The sequence below is a fragment of the Antennarius striatus genome, chromosome 22 (genome assembly GCF_040054535.1).
Source record: "Antennarius striatus isolate MH-2024 chromosome 22, ASM4005453v1, whole genome shotgun sequence".
Classification (NCBI taxonomy): Eukaryota; Metazoa; Chordata; class Actinopteri; order Lophiiformes; family Antennariidae; genus Antennarius; species Antennarius striatus.
Window position 1 is genome coordinate 4,706,084 of NC_090797.1, and position 13,111 is coordinate 4,719,194.

Here is a 13,111-nt window from a genome sequence, read left to right on the forward strand (position 1 = left end):
CACTTAAATTCTAAACTGTGCAATGATGCAACTTAAAAGCAAGGGCAACATCCGTACTTGTGTGCCAGTTCTATGGTACATTTGCTGTTGTGTCCTGGCAAGCATTCAGGTGACTGCACAAATAACTAAAATCTAACAGTACATCTACATCTTGGTTTCTTTTTGGATTCTATGCAACATAAATCTATAATTCTAAACCGGATGCTTCAGTGAGAAGTCATCCATCACTTTGTTGACCAATCAAAGGTTGTGTGCTTACCTAGTTAGCCAATCAGACCTTCATATTAATCTTCTGCGTTGGTTTTGCTGCACCTGTCATGGCAGAACAAATCAAGTGCAATTGCAAACTAACAAAATAAAAAAAGAGACACAAGATGATTGGTTTCATAATAAAGTTTATTCTATATTACAAATAGTATTTTGTTCTTGACTGCAAAATAGGAATGCATTATATTTACATACACAGGTATACAATTATAACAAAGTTAGAGAAGCTCGCCTTATATCCCCCAGGTTTTGTATTTATCTCTCGATAAGATACTCTTTATCTTTCAAATATGGTCTAGTAAAAGTCTTTTCTAGGATGTTTTTGTAACATCTGCTATAACACTGAGCTAGGAGGACATTTTTAGTTCCTACAAAATGTTTGAAGGTGGAAACTTTATCTTTACTCATGGCAACACAGAGCGGCTACTAGCAGACAACCTTTGTTGCAAGGAAGGGACGGGGCAGAGAGAAATGAAAGACAGGAAGTTACACCAGGGGCAAATTCACAATGACATTCCAGGACTCTGACCTTGTGCTATTTAGTAACACATGGCTGCGAGGGGAAACTTTGGGTATCTAGACAGTGTTTTATTTTGGCTACATGGACAAAAGAGGTTTGTTGAAATCGTCTAAGGTTTTTTTCAGTAGTACGTTTATTACAATATTATTATCTGCCTTGCATAAATTAGTCATAAAATCAATCTTGAACGCCCCTCATTTTCAAGTAACGGATATGAAAAGATTCCATATGGTTACTTCAGAACTTGTCCAGCAAACACATTGTGAATGTACCCCTCTACATTGAAACAACAGACATTCAGCATACTGCAGAGCGGCAGACGGTAATCAATGGCTCAAATACCTCTGATATATTTGACACAAGGGCTAAGAAAGAAACAGTCACTTGCCAAACTCAGTCTTTAACATAAGTCTACCATTGAGTCTAATGTGCAGGACTTATTTAACGGCATGGTAAATCACACGTATACACTGCTTGTCCGGGTTTGTTAGAACAATATGAAATGGATCTGACACTCATGGTAGAAAAAGTGATGCCGTTTTTTGTTGCTTTTATGAATTAAACCTTTCAAACAGTAAAATCTGTTTTGGGTTGTGCCCATCTTTAGATGAAAACAGCTTTTTTTGAAATGTTTCCTGTTGAAGGCTCAACCAATACAAAAATAATAGTTTAGACAAAGAAATAATCAAAATAATGCTGTAGATGACTCTTTAAAAAAAGACAATAGCAGCAAATACAGAGCAAGACTCAACTTGCATCTTCAGTGTACCAAAATAAAAGCACAGAGGATACACAGCTGTCAGAAAATACTGCTGGCCTGTCATGGAAGGACAACAGGTCAAGAAATTCAAGACAGGGTTAATGTGAAATCCATAGTTTTAAAGTGAACAGTTGGCTCGTAAATGACTTTTAAGTCCCTTGTGATAGTAGAAGTATAAATAACTGCTTTTAAAGAAGGCAGTCCCATTTCATATCATCCAAATAGGTCAACATGCGAGGATATACAATATCAGTTTAATTTAGCATCTAACACTTCACAAAAACCATGAGCATGGAGATATGCAGTAGGAGTTGAATTGGATAAAGGTTCCACCTCAAACGAAAGTCATAGTTTTCATTACATGAACGATCCACTTTTTCCATCTCATTTCTTCCAAGCAAAAGAAAGATAAAAGAACACATCCACATCATCATTGCAAGGCTTAATTTTCTTATTTTTCACTTTTTTTATATAAGTTTCTTAAGTTGTTTATGTTTTACATGCGCTTAAAAAGCCAATAAAGGACCCAAGGTGGACCTAGGGCGGTCTTCACACATTCACATCACCACATGGGGCACGTTGTCAAGGCAAAAGAAAGGGCAGAGGTCAAAAGGTACGGAGGGCGCCTCCATCATCTCTTTCAATCGCTCTCGCCAATGACTCTTATCTGGTTTTATTGTCTATAATTTTCTGTTAATCTCGCCCTGATGCCCGCCTCTTATTCCACTCCTGGTCAGCTTAATCAGATTTTTCCCCCTTCTTTTTTGAGGCTTGGAGAAGGCTGGCCCCTGCCACCACTGAGGACAACTACATTAATACAGACAGGAGCGCCTGAACAGTTACACACTCAAAGGTTGGGCTGTTGCCGTATGCCGCTAGCTACCATCTCCAACGCTTGTGCAAAACAGTAAAGAAAAGTTGTTAAGTCAGGAGCCGGACACAAGGATGCACAATGTGCCGAGGGCTGGAGTGACCCCGGGGCGATGGAAAGAGGAAGGAGGATCGGATCGCCTCGCCCACAGAGCCTCTAACCCTGACAGGCTGAGGTCAGAAAATTCACACAGGTTTCTAAAAGTTCCAGTCACATTTTTGTCCCAGAAGTGGTTGTCTTTTACATATTTCTTTTTTGTCAGTTCCTTAGTGGCACTTTACAAATACATTGTTGACCCTTTTGAAAATTTCAAGCTCCTTTGGTTTTTGGCTGACCGACTAAGTCCATCTTGTTTGATTTCTCCACACAAAAGTCTTTAAATAAGAACATCCTGGGAAGTGCTACTCTCACAGATAGCCATCACGTGGCTACGCTTTATTGGATAATTCTTATTTTTAATGACCAAGCAGTTACTTACCCAGAATATTTCAGTCAGCTGTTCCCTTTACTCTCAATCCAGGGTTGGTGGAGATATCTGGGCAGTTGAGATCTTTAGCAGCTGCTGATTGTGTGTGTTTATTTGTGTATGTGCTTTTATAGACCGTTGTGGTGGCAACGCAAGACTGGTAACAGCAAGAGTCGGGCCAAGACTGCTCCAGGTTGGATTGGCAGTCAAAACACGATCTTCCAGAGTTGTTTGTGTGCTTCTCATGGAGGATCCAACTTGGGTCGGGAACCTCCAGGGTTTTTGTCTAATAAGTTAATTTTGTAGTAGCCACATAAAGCTGGATGGAAGCAGAAATCACGAGCATTTTGTTTGAAGTAAATGGATGTTGGGCAAGGGAAATGTGCGAAAGTTGCAAAGGGGGTAGAGATTGGGGATGCTATGGTTTGCAAAGTTTTAGGGTCAGTCACATTTCGGTAAGGGGAAAGGTTCAGAGAAGCACTAATCCTTGCCTAACCCCATTAGTCTTTTTCTTAAGTACAACTCCAGCTACATTGAAAGAACACAAGAACATTCTAAGTTTTCCTGGACTTGCCCCAAAGTTCGCAGATATGTATGCTTGCTTGTAGGTACAGTGTAAACTTGGCCAACCATCCTTGCATTAATTTTCTTCAGAGGTGTTCATTTGGCTTGCAGTCATCATTTCTGATGTTCTCCTAATTCTTTATATTGAATATAGAACTACAACAAACTGGACTAGAGATGGTTTTATTTTAACTATCCTATTTTTGAAAGCAGTTCTCAAAAAAAATGGACACCCAACATTGTGGTTGTTTAAAGAATTAACTATCAGTGTAAATTCTTGAAGGCAACATAAAAATGTTTTTCCCCTCTTTTCTTCCAACGGGGGGGACCGAAGTGTGCCAACATGGGCAACTTTCAAGCAATAACCCCCTTGTAGCTCTCCGTGCTGTGAAGCTGAGGGAACCCACGCATCACCGTGGGCGATGCCAACCTCAGCCCTGGATCACCCTTCAAATATATTCAGGTAAACTAGTCTATGCAGCAGAGTGGATGAGGAAATCAAAATATTTCTTGGGGGAAGAGGAAGCAGAGAAAAAGATCAAGGAAGAAGTCAACTCTGAAAGGCGGAGGAAGGAAGTCACATGATGACAAAAGATGGGGACAGGTCTTCGCTCAGGCACGGCTCGGTTTCTGATGGGGTCTCTTCCCAGTGCGCCCTGGGAAGTGCGGTCCTCAGCTCTCCAGGCTCATGAAGGCCACCACCTGCTCCAGCTTAAAGGCCAGCCTCTGTTTCCTGGCTGCGTCGTCTTGCTCCAGTGCACACACAATCTGCCAGGAAGAAAGTGAAGTAAACACAGAGACACAAATGCATAACGCTTTCAAATGCTGTATTTTGCATCACTTTTGATTTTCTAATTAAAATATTACTTTGGAAAGAAAGAGATACTTCAGAGAGTTTTGGAACATTAGCTACGCAACTCCATGTAAGCTAGAAAGTTGAGCATGAAAGATTGTAGCTTCCTCCTTGCGGAAAATAACAGTTTCAATCAAATATTCAAAACAAAAAATCAAATCATTCCTGTGGAATTATGTCATTTTATCTTTTAGTTTCTCCACAACAGAACTAAATGTTGTGAACCATCACAGGAAAGATTGACAATGAAGATACTGGCAAGGGAACAATTGTTTTTTTGGAAATGCATGACATTTTGAAGCTTTTCATTTCATTTTACTCACAGAAAGTAAATTCTGTGAATCCTGACTACATCCATCACACTTTTTAAGTCCACAGGTGGTGGCTGTGAAATGAGTGCAATTTCTGTCAGGGATGTTTGCCTAACTTTTCAAAACTGTCCCTTTACTGTGTGGCCACCATGACCCAAATGAGAAAAGAAAAAATTTTTTTGATGAAAAGACGTTGATATAATCATCCAAATAACCTTCAGTAATAAGCTGTATCAGTAACAGATGGTATTCTCTGGATGATTTTGCCCTGGGCTTTGCCTTTCAAGCTGCATGCAGACTATCGTTGACTGATGGAATATGTCGGGCCTGAATAAAGCCTGAGAAAAAGATTTTTAAACATTATGCCAAACAGAATAAGCCTCCTCTGCATGTTTTTCAGAAAAAAAATCTTATTTAAATTTAACACTTCCCAGTGCCATGCATCCATCACTGAAGCTAAATATAACTTTATAATACAACTGAGGATCATTAATTTGATTGTTTCCTAGTACTGTGTTAAAATCGAAATAACTAATTTTGTTATCATGCATTATTCCTGATCAGTTCTCAGGATAATTTCTTATACTCTTCTGACCAAAATCTCAGCATCAGTGAGTCTAAACGGTGCTAAATCATTTGTGATTATCAAACAGATATATAATGAGCACAAATCTCAGTATTACATACCTCCTCAGTGTATTTGCCCACATAGGAGTAGATCTCACTGAGAGAGCTCATGCTGTTGAACTCGTTCATGTGCATTCGTGACTGCTCTGCCAAGTAGGCGTTCATGTCCTGGTCACTGATCGCTGGCATCTTGCTGATGTCTGAGTAGTACCTATTAAAAGAAATACAGCCAAGCGTAGACACATGTTATATACATGATAGTACAGTGTTAGGAAAGCTGCGACATGATTTGAGAAACAGAAAACACCCAGTTCTGTGTCTTGATGTGGACAGTGCTGCTGTTGTCCAGGGAAGCTCAGTCCTCCTTGCAATGACTCACACTGCTTCTTTTATGATATGTAACTAATGCTTGGAAGACCACAACTGAACACACACACTTCACTGAGGTAAGGGTAATCCGTCACTGTCAGCAACAGCTGTGTTGCCCCTATCAACTATGTTAATTAAAGCAGGTTATTTACATATTAGATTCCTGTAGCTGTAGGCACTCGAGGACAGGCCCGGTGTTTGGCTCGGTACTTGTTGGCGTGTGTGAGGGAGAGATGCGTTTGCCAGGAAGAGAACCGAGCAAAAGGAAAGGCAGGTTGGTGTTGCTCATAGCCTTTGCACAGAGGTCACACACACATCAACACCTGGTCAACATTGGAGGGCAATTTGTAGTTAGCTTGTAGTAGGGTATGCGTTACAGAACAGGTGAGATTCAGGAAGACGGGCATTTTTTTTTTAAGAAAAGCTGAAATATAAGGTGTTTAGTGAGTGGAAGGAAAAAAGCTGTGGTCTGGTCTGCCACCAGTCAATTATTATCCTCGGATTTGTGAACTACCCTTTATTGCGTGATACGTCTATTTATTATAAAGGCTGTTTATGAGAGTTTCGTCTTTCAAGCATTTCCATAAAAGCGTGCGTTTTGGTAGTCGCTCCCTTCTGCACCCGACAGGGCAGATATGCCTCCGATTTGCATGTAAATCGCAAGTTTAAATGCAAAAATGTGTTTCACTCAAACTCAGCGGTGGATTCAGGCTGTTTGACAGGCGCGGGGGGGGGGGGGGGGGATAAAGCCACTAGTTGTACACAGCGATAAGGCCACTAGTTGTACATTTTGTGTGCAGGAAGTCACAATGCATGCATGGAGAAATATTGCAAACGCTGTTTAAGATAGTTTTAAATAATGCACAGGATTAATATTCTCATAATTGCACAAACATTTCCTGAGAATCACAAAGTAGCAATGTGTAAACACTCACTATTTCTTAACACTGCAAACACACACCGGACTAATGATTACCATCCTGAGCCCGGAGCCCCTCAGTTGGTTCCAGTCGTTCAAGCAGTGCATGTGCATCCCTGTCCTGAAGCCTGCCTTGTGATAAAGCTAGCGGCACACAAAGTCTGCCCACTTCAGACAACCCCATCATTTATTTAGGACCTTTTCTCCCCTCTCCTCCCTGCTGACAAATAAATTTAATAAAACTTTCATTTTAACAAATTACTGACTCCTACAGCCTCCTACTTGCAAAAGTCTATCTCTTTCTTCCTGCATCCTCCCACAGCTCTGACTCTCCGGTGCTGTAGATCTCGAGCCCTGGGCGCTGCCATCCATTCCCACTGTGTTGTAATTTGGATTGTGTTTCATGGTCCATAGATCACAGCTTTGCCGTTGTGTTGTGTGTGTATGTGTGTGTGTATGTGTGTGTGTGTGTGTGTGTGTGTGTGTGTGTGTGTGTGTGTGTGTGTGTGTGTGTGTGTGCTGGAATGAAACAAGACTAATGCAGGTTTCCTGATGTTTTCACATGCACATGGGAGCGTTGGAGTGTTGTGTTTTCACCAGCAGCTCACCTCTCTACCCAGCTCTTGTAGCTGGGAATATCCTTGGCGTAAAGCAGCTTGTTGGAGGGTGAGTCCTTTCCAAGACGGTGTTCCGAGGTGGAGCAGGAGTCCATGAAGGTCTGGGCCACCACAGACAGACAGGCATCTGTGATGCTGCTCTTATGTATGTCAAACACAAACTGGGGGTTCTTGATCACATTGACCCAGAAACGCAGAGGTAGGCTGCAGAGAAATGGGAAAGAGATTGTATATGTTGACTTAACTTTCCTATTAATCATCAAATGGCCTATTGGTGTGTTGGAGCCCTTTAAAGTTCAATATTTCATATTGTTTTTCGACGATATAAATTATACTACAACATCTAAATGAAATGTCAACTGGTAAAAACGAGCTTTTTGCACCAGTTGTTTGGTAACGTCTCATTGACAGAATGCCCAAACAGAGAAATAAAGAGTGTACAGTGGAACAACAGCCTGTGTCCTGTTGAACTGCTCTGAGATTATGTCCCTAAATGACATTTCTGTATTTGCCACAGCCAGTCAGGCAATAGACATGAGCATGTTATGAGCCATGAGGGGACGAGGATTCATTCACTTTGCAAAGCGAGTACACAGGCCCTGATGTTGCCGATGTGCTCGATTTGATGCGTGAGCTCAATTCAATAAAGCCTTTATCTTTAAAAACAGGCAGTGGTTGGCTCTCTTTTTTTTTTCCCCAGCAGTGTCCAGGGGTCCATCCTGGGGGCTGCACAGTGACACAGTTCATATTAACTTGTTTGTGCAAGCGAGTCCTATTTTGTGCCTGTCCAGAATAATAAAAATATACAAGTCTGTGTATTTGCTGAGCTTGTTTCTGCCAAAATGAATAGATATAGGGTTGGCTTTATCTGTGTTGCAGTGAAAGGGCTCAGGTGGTATTAAGAAAGAGCTGAGTGTTTCTTGAATCTCTGTATTCTCTGGGCAATGCACATTCAGCTGAAGTGGTGAAAATCAAACAGTAAAGATACTGCGGTCTGGCCTGCATGGAAGTTTTTCTGTGGGAAAATATCAAAGGATGGGACAAAGCCCAAACTGAAATACAATCATTTAAATACCCCCACTGTTTCTCTTGCGTCCGACTAAGCATTTATCCTAGCACAGCCACCCACAAAGCCATTTGGATGTACAATCTAACAAAAGAGGATTTGGACTCAGAGGAAGAAAAAACCCCCCAAAACCCCTGCATTACGGCTTCAAAATTAATCTAAGCAAAGAATCTAGTGGAATTAGATGCAGGGATCAAAGGGGATATCAACACCACTGCTGTGCCCGCTTGATTGTCAGTGACATACCCCACCTGCCCGGAGCTTTGAGGTATGTGCTGCTCCAATCAGCAGTGGACTGGACGCTATAATAATGACATCTCCCCCCAAGATGTAACTGTTTCTGATATTATTTTCTCAAAATAGGAAGGGTAGACCGCTTTTTTGAGTTGTCAGCTAATGATCTGAATGGCACAGCCAGTCTCATTAGTCAAGGATTAGGATGACTATCAGCTGTCCAGATAAAGGGCAGCTCTAATATAAGTGTGCAGAGCATTGCTCAGAGTATTGCTTTGTCCATCAATGCAGAAAAGTGTGTTATTTAGTATATAAAAAGACATGGTTACCCAATTCATTGATAGTAGGGTGTTGATCACATAACAAAGTTATTTTATGTTAGTTGTTATTTGTGTTGAGAAATAGAATTAAGTAAATTAGGAGTAAATTTTGGATTTCAAATGACTATTTCCCCATTTAAAAACCAACTGTTACCAGCCAACCAACCACTCAAACATTTTAATTGTAAAAAAGGAAAACAACCATATTATTAGAAGCTCTATTTTCTGCCAACTGCGTCCATCTCTTAATGTTTTGACACAAAAATGAACACACCATTGTGTCCACACGACCGATTCTCCCTGCAGCCCTTCACGAGTAACGCCGGCTGACACTTTGAGCTGTTCTTCCAGATGAGCCAAATTTAGCTGCTCGCCATTGGCAGGCGTAGGGTCACCGGTGACCCAGGGCATCCCATTTGAGACATTACAGCACGGATGCGGAGGTGACCGGGGTTGACCTTTTTCATGCAGGGATGTGAGATTTGAATTAATGGCCATATAAAGATGACCAGCCTGGGCAATGTTCCAGCTGGAGCTCAGTAGGTATAAAGACATGACCTTTCGTGTGAATTGGGAAGCTGCGATCCACTCATGAACAAGCTGTAAGCCTGGACACAAGGGCTTGAAGCAATGTGAAAACTTTATCTAGATCACACGCAAAGCTGAGATGTAGTAATAGTCTAATTAAATCAAACTAGCTCAACCCTAAAAGTCCTAGCGTTGCCATGAAGAGCAGGTTGGAACTGGATGCAGAAAAAGTTGGATGCATGAGCCAGTTTTGAACAATAATTAAAATTCTGTCTGTTGCATCCCAGCAAACATGACAAACATACAGACACGGGCAAGCACGCACTCACACACACACACACACACACACACACACACACACACACACACACACACACACACACACACACACACACACACACACACACACACACACACACACACACACACACACACACACACACACACACACACACACATCAAATAAAGGGTGGTGGGGATGAGAGGAAATGATGGCACACTGCTGCTAATCCAAAAGAGGCCATCTGGAGATGCTCTAGGAGCCAGTGAGTCATGCATGCACCCATACTGTACACTCCATAAGCTCCGCAAACAACTAACATTTAAACAGCATTTTAGCTCGCACTATTAAAATTTATAGCTGCAACAGTTTACCTACTGTTATCTAGCTACTGCTGTGAATTATAACCTTGTACTACAAGGGATCGTATCATCTCCTGGCCTTGAATAAATTGTGATTTCCATCATTAGATCTCTTTCAGGTCTTAGGTTGAAGAATTAAAGGCTGAAAGATTACCTTACATAAGGGGCTACAGGATGTTGGGCAAACTCTGAAAGTCAGGTGGGGGTACCAGTGGGGTGTAGGAGCTCTCACACTGGGCTTGGTCGGTTTGATGGAATGGGGGGCCCAGCATGGGAGGAGCAATGGTGTTATTATTCTTGATCACCAGACAAAGTGAAGGTTGTTGTTGCAGCCAAGATTGCACTCTTTTGAGATGATTAGAGGGTACGGGTAAACACCCACAGCAAGAACCATAACGATACCGGCATATGTACATCCCATACAGCGAAGATATCTGCAGTACCAGGGGCGCAATCTAGTTGCGTACAATTTGTTGTTTGTAATGGGTGTGTTATGATGAATTGGTATCCAATCAGAGCCCTCTAGTGAGCGCCCATTCCATTTAAGTCTAGTGTAAGAGACACACTTTACCGTCGGCAGACTGAAAACAACTCAATAATGTAGATGAAGGAAAGAATCAAAATTAACACCTTGGCATGAAGCAAATCACATTTCACCACATTCTTTAGCTTCCCATTCGTCTTTCCATTTTTTTCCCCATCTGTGCCTTGATGCCCATCAATTTTATCCTCCTATCTCCAAGGTTCCCTTGGGCACTTGGCTGAGTGATGCATGCTGGGATCTACACAGAGGCCAGGAGGCTAATGAGATATTAGTGTGCGTTTAACTCCCGCTGCGTCCACCTCCCTATTTTCACCTTTTCATTTCTCTCCTTGCTGCATTCTGGGGCACTGTTGGATACTTAACCCCTAGCTACCCCTTAAGGTGGACTCTCAGAGGTTGGTTAAGACTAAATTAATAAGATTTTAATTTGGAGGGGCACTTCCTCCACCTGGGAGGGTACATGGAAATTTCCACGGTGACAGACATTTTTTGGCCTAGTTATCCATGATAATAGATGGAGAGTCTTGGCAGCCGATTGGATTAGCCCCTTGTGGTTGCCTTTAATGAAGATTATGTGCCCCTGTGGTTAATGGATATTAGGAAGGGAAGAACCGTGTGGTGAAGCTTGGCACTGACGCAGGGCAATATCCTGGCAACACCACAAGAAATGTGTAAAATGCTCTGATTGGGTCATCAGTGCCACGAACGTTAGGCTTTCATCACCTACGTCTTTGTTTGAGTCCACCTTTCTCAGCGTGGAGGTGGGTTTTAACTCACCAGTTGCTCTTCCATGTGTGTCGGACATGTGGGTCGTGGATGTTGTGTTTGTCGGCCTGCTCATCCAGGAAGTCAAACATGTATTTGATGGCCAGCGGCAGGGCGCTGCCTCGATGGGCCGTGCTGAAGATGGTCTCAAACAGGTCGTCCACAAACTTCTGTAACGTACCCTACGAGGGGGGAAGAGATGGAAAACCGATTATGTGATGCCCTAAACTGGAAGTCTTTGTTACAAAATCAACAGAAGTTCTTAGGAGTTATGCAGTACATGTACCCTTACTCCCATCTTATTTGCTTGCTCCTATATTGAAGACCTGCCCTTTAAATCAGCTTGCAGCTTTGATGGGCAAAATTGTTATTTCACAGCTGACTTTTAACAATATCTGGGAACAGGAGGCGCATCTCCTAAGCTTCTTTCTGCTCCAGGATTAGCTCCCACAATGCACCATTGACCCTAATTTGATTTAATGTTGGCGACTTTGAGGAGGAGGAGGAGGAGGAGGAGGAGGAGACGACGAGAGAGGAAGGAGAGAGCGAGAGAGAATCTAATCCTCTTGTAAAGAATGAGCCGACGGGATGCGCGAGAGGAGACGAGAGTGAGGGATGGGAATGAAATGACAGAGGTTTCCTATCAGGAGGGGAATCCACTGAGTGTGGCAGATGAGGTGTGCACAAGCGCCAGCAAATGAAAATCTGTTTTGTTTTGTTTTTTTGGTTGGTTGGAACGGGCGACAAGGAATCTCCGTGTCACGAGTGGTAGAGGAGAGCGGGAGAAGCGGATCCTGTTAGTCTGACAATCACGGCTATAATTCTAATGTGGCCCACATTTCAGACAGCTTATCGTTTTTTTCTAGGAAGATGGAATCTCATACCTCTTTATCAAACCCACGTGCCTTCCCAGTGACAAGTTGCATTAGCTGGCAGGGGGGGGGACCAAGCCTCTCATGAGACCATGCATATATGTGTGCAGATACCAAAAACCAGTGCACGTCTGCAAATGGTGAAGCCGGGGGCGTTTTACTTCATCCCCAATGTCAATGGGGAGTTATATGTATCAGTGTCATTGTCAATGGGATTCCCATGATGCCGTGTCTCTAATGTTTTGCTTCTACCTTCCACGTGTTAAAATGAGAGGAGAACTTCAGAAGAGGAGATGCGATGAGGTAGAGCTGGACAGAAAATGCACTCCTTCACTTTGTCCCCCTCTCTTCTCTGCACACACATGAACACAGACCGTACCCCCTCTCAGTCACGGTGACACTGATGGAGTTAATACGAAAGACGTCAGCGGCGTTGCCAGGGAGAGGTATTTATTGGCGAGGTGAAAGCCAAACGCAGTCAATTATACTTCCTGTCTGCCCAATCATTCCTCACCAAGATAGATGGCCAGCCAAGATAAACAGGTTATTTGACAAAAAACAATCTGTCTGGAAAGATGATGTGCCATCCACGGTCAGAAACTGCCTTCCTGCTTTATGGGATGGGATAACGGCAGGTAAATAGAGCGACACACGGAGGCCGGGAGGTGAATTAAGTGTGTTTCATATATAATGTAGATGCGACTAATGTAACTGTTTTAAAGACAACCATGCAGCTTCACAGGCATTATTTTAGACGTGTTGATATTAACCATCACTCCCACAATTGAAGTCTTTGTGCACCAATTCAACAAGTGTGAGTTGTACAGGCAGCTGCAAGCGAGAGAGGCAACAACAACACCAAAAAAAGAAAAAGGAAAAAGAGGCACCTGTCTGCCAGCACAAAAAAACCCCCATCCACCACAGCTGAAGACCTTCTGCTCCAGAGTGTGGGAGGAAAACCAAGGAGACAATACCTCCCTTATAATTTTCAATTTT

At 42.6% G+C, this 13,111-nt stretch overlaps 1 protein-coding gene across 1 annotated transcript in view; it reads right to left on the reverse strand.

The window, feature by feature from the left end:
• Positions 1–378: 378 nt before the first annotated feature.
• Positions 379–13,111, reverse strand: part of plxna4 (plexin A4) — a 198,836-nt gene continuing 186,103 nt past the window's right edge. Inside the window, exons 29-32 of the mRNA XM_068306872.1 lie at positions 11,256–11,425; positions 7,136–7,348; positions 5,300–5,450; positions 379–4,216 (exon numbers count right to left, since the gene is read on the reverse strand). Of these exons, the coding sequence (XP_068162973.1) occupies positions 4,121–4,216; positions 5,300–5,450; positions 7,136–7,348; positions 11,256–11,425 (630 nt within the window). The 3' untranslated portion in view covers positions 379–4,120. The remainder of the gene's footprint in view (positions 4,217–5,299; positions 5,451–7,135; positions 7,349–11,255; positions 11,426–13,111) is intronic.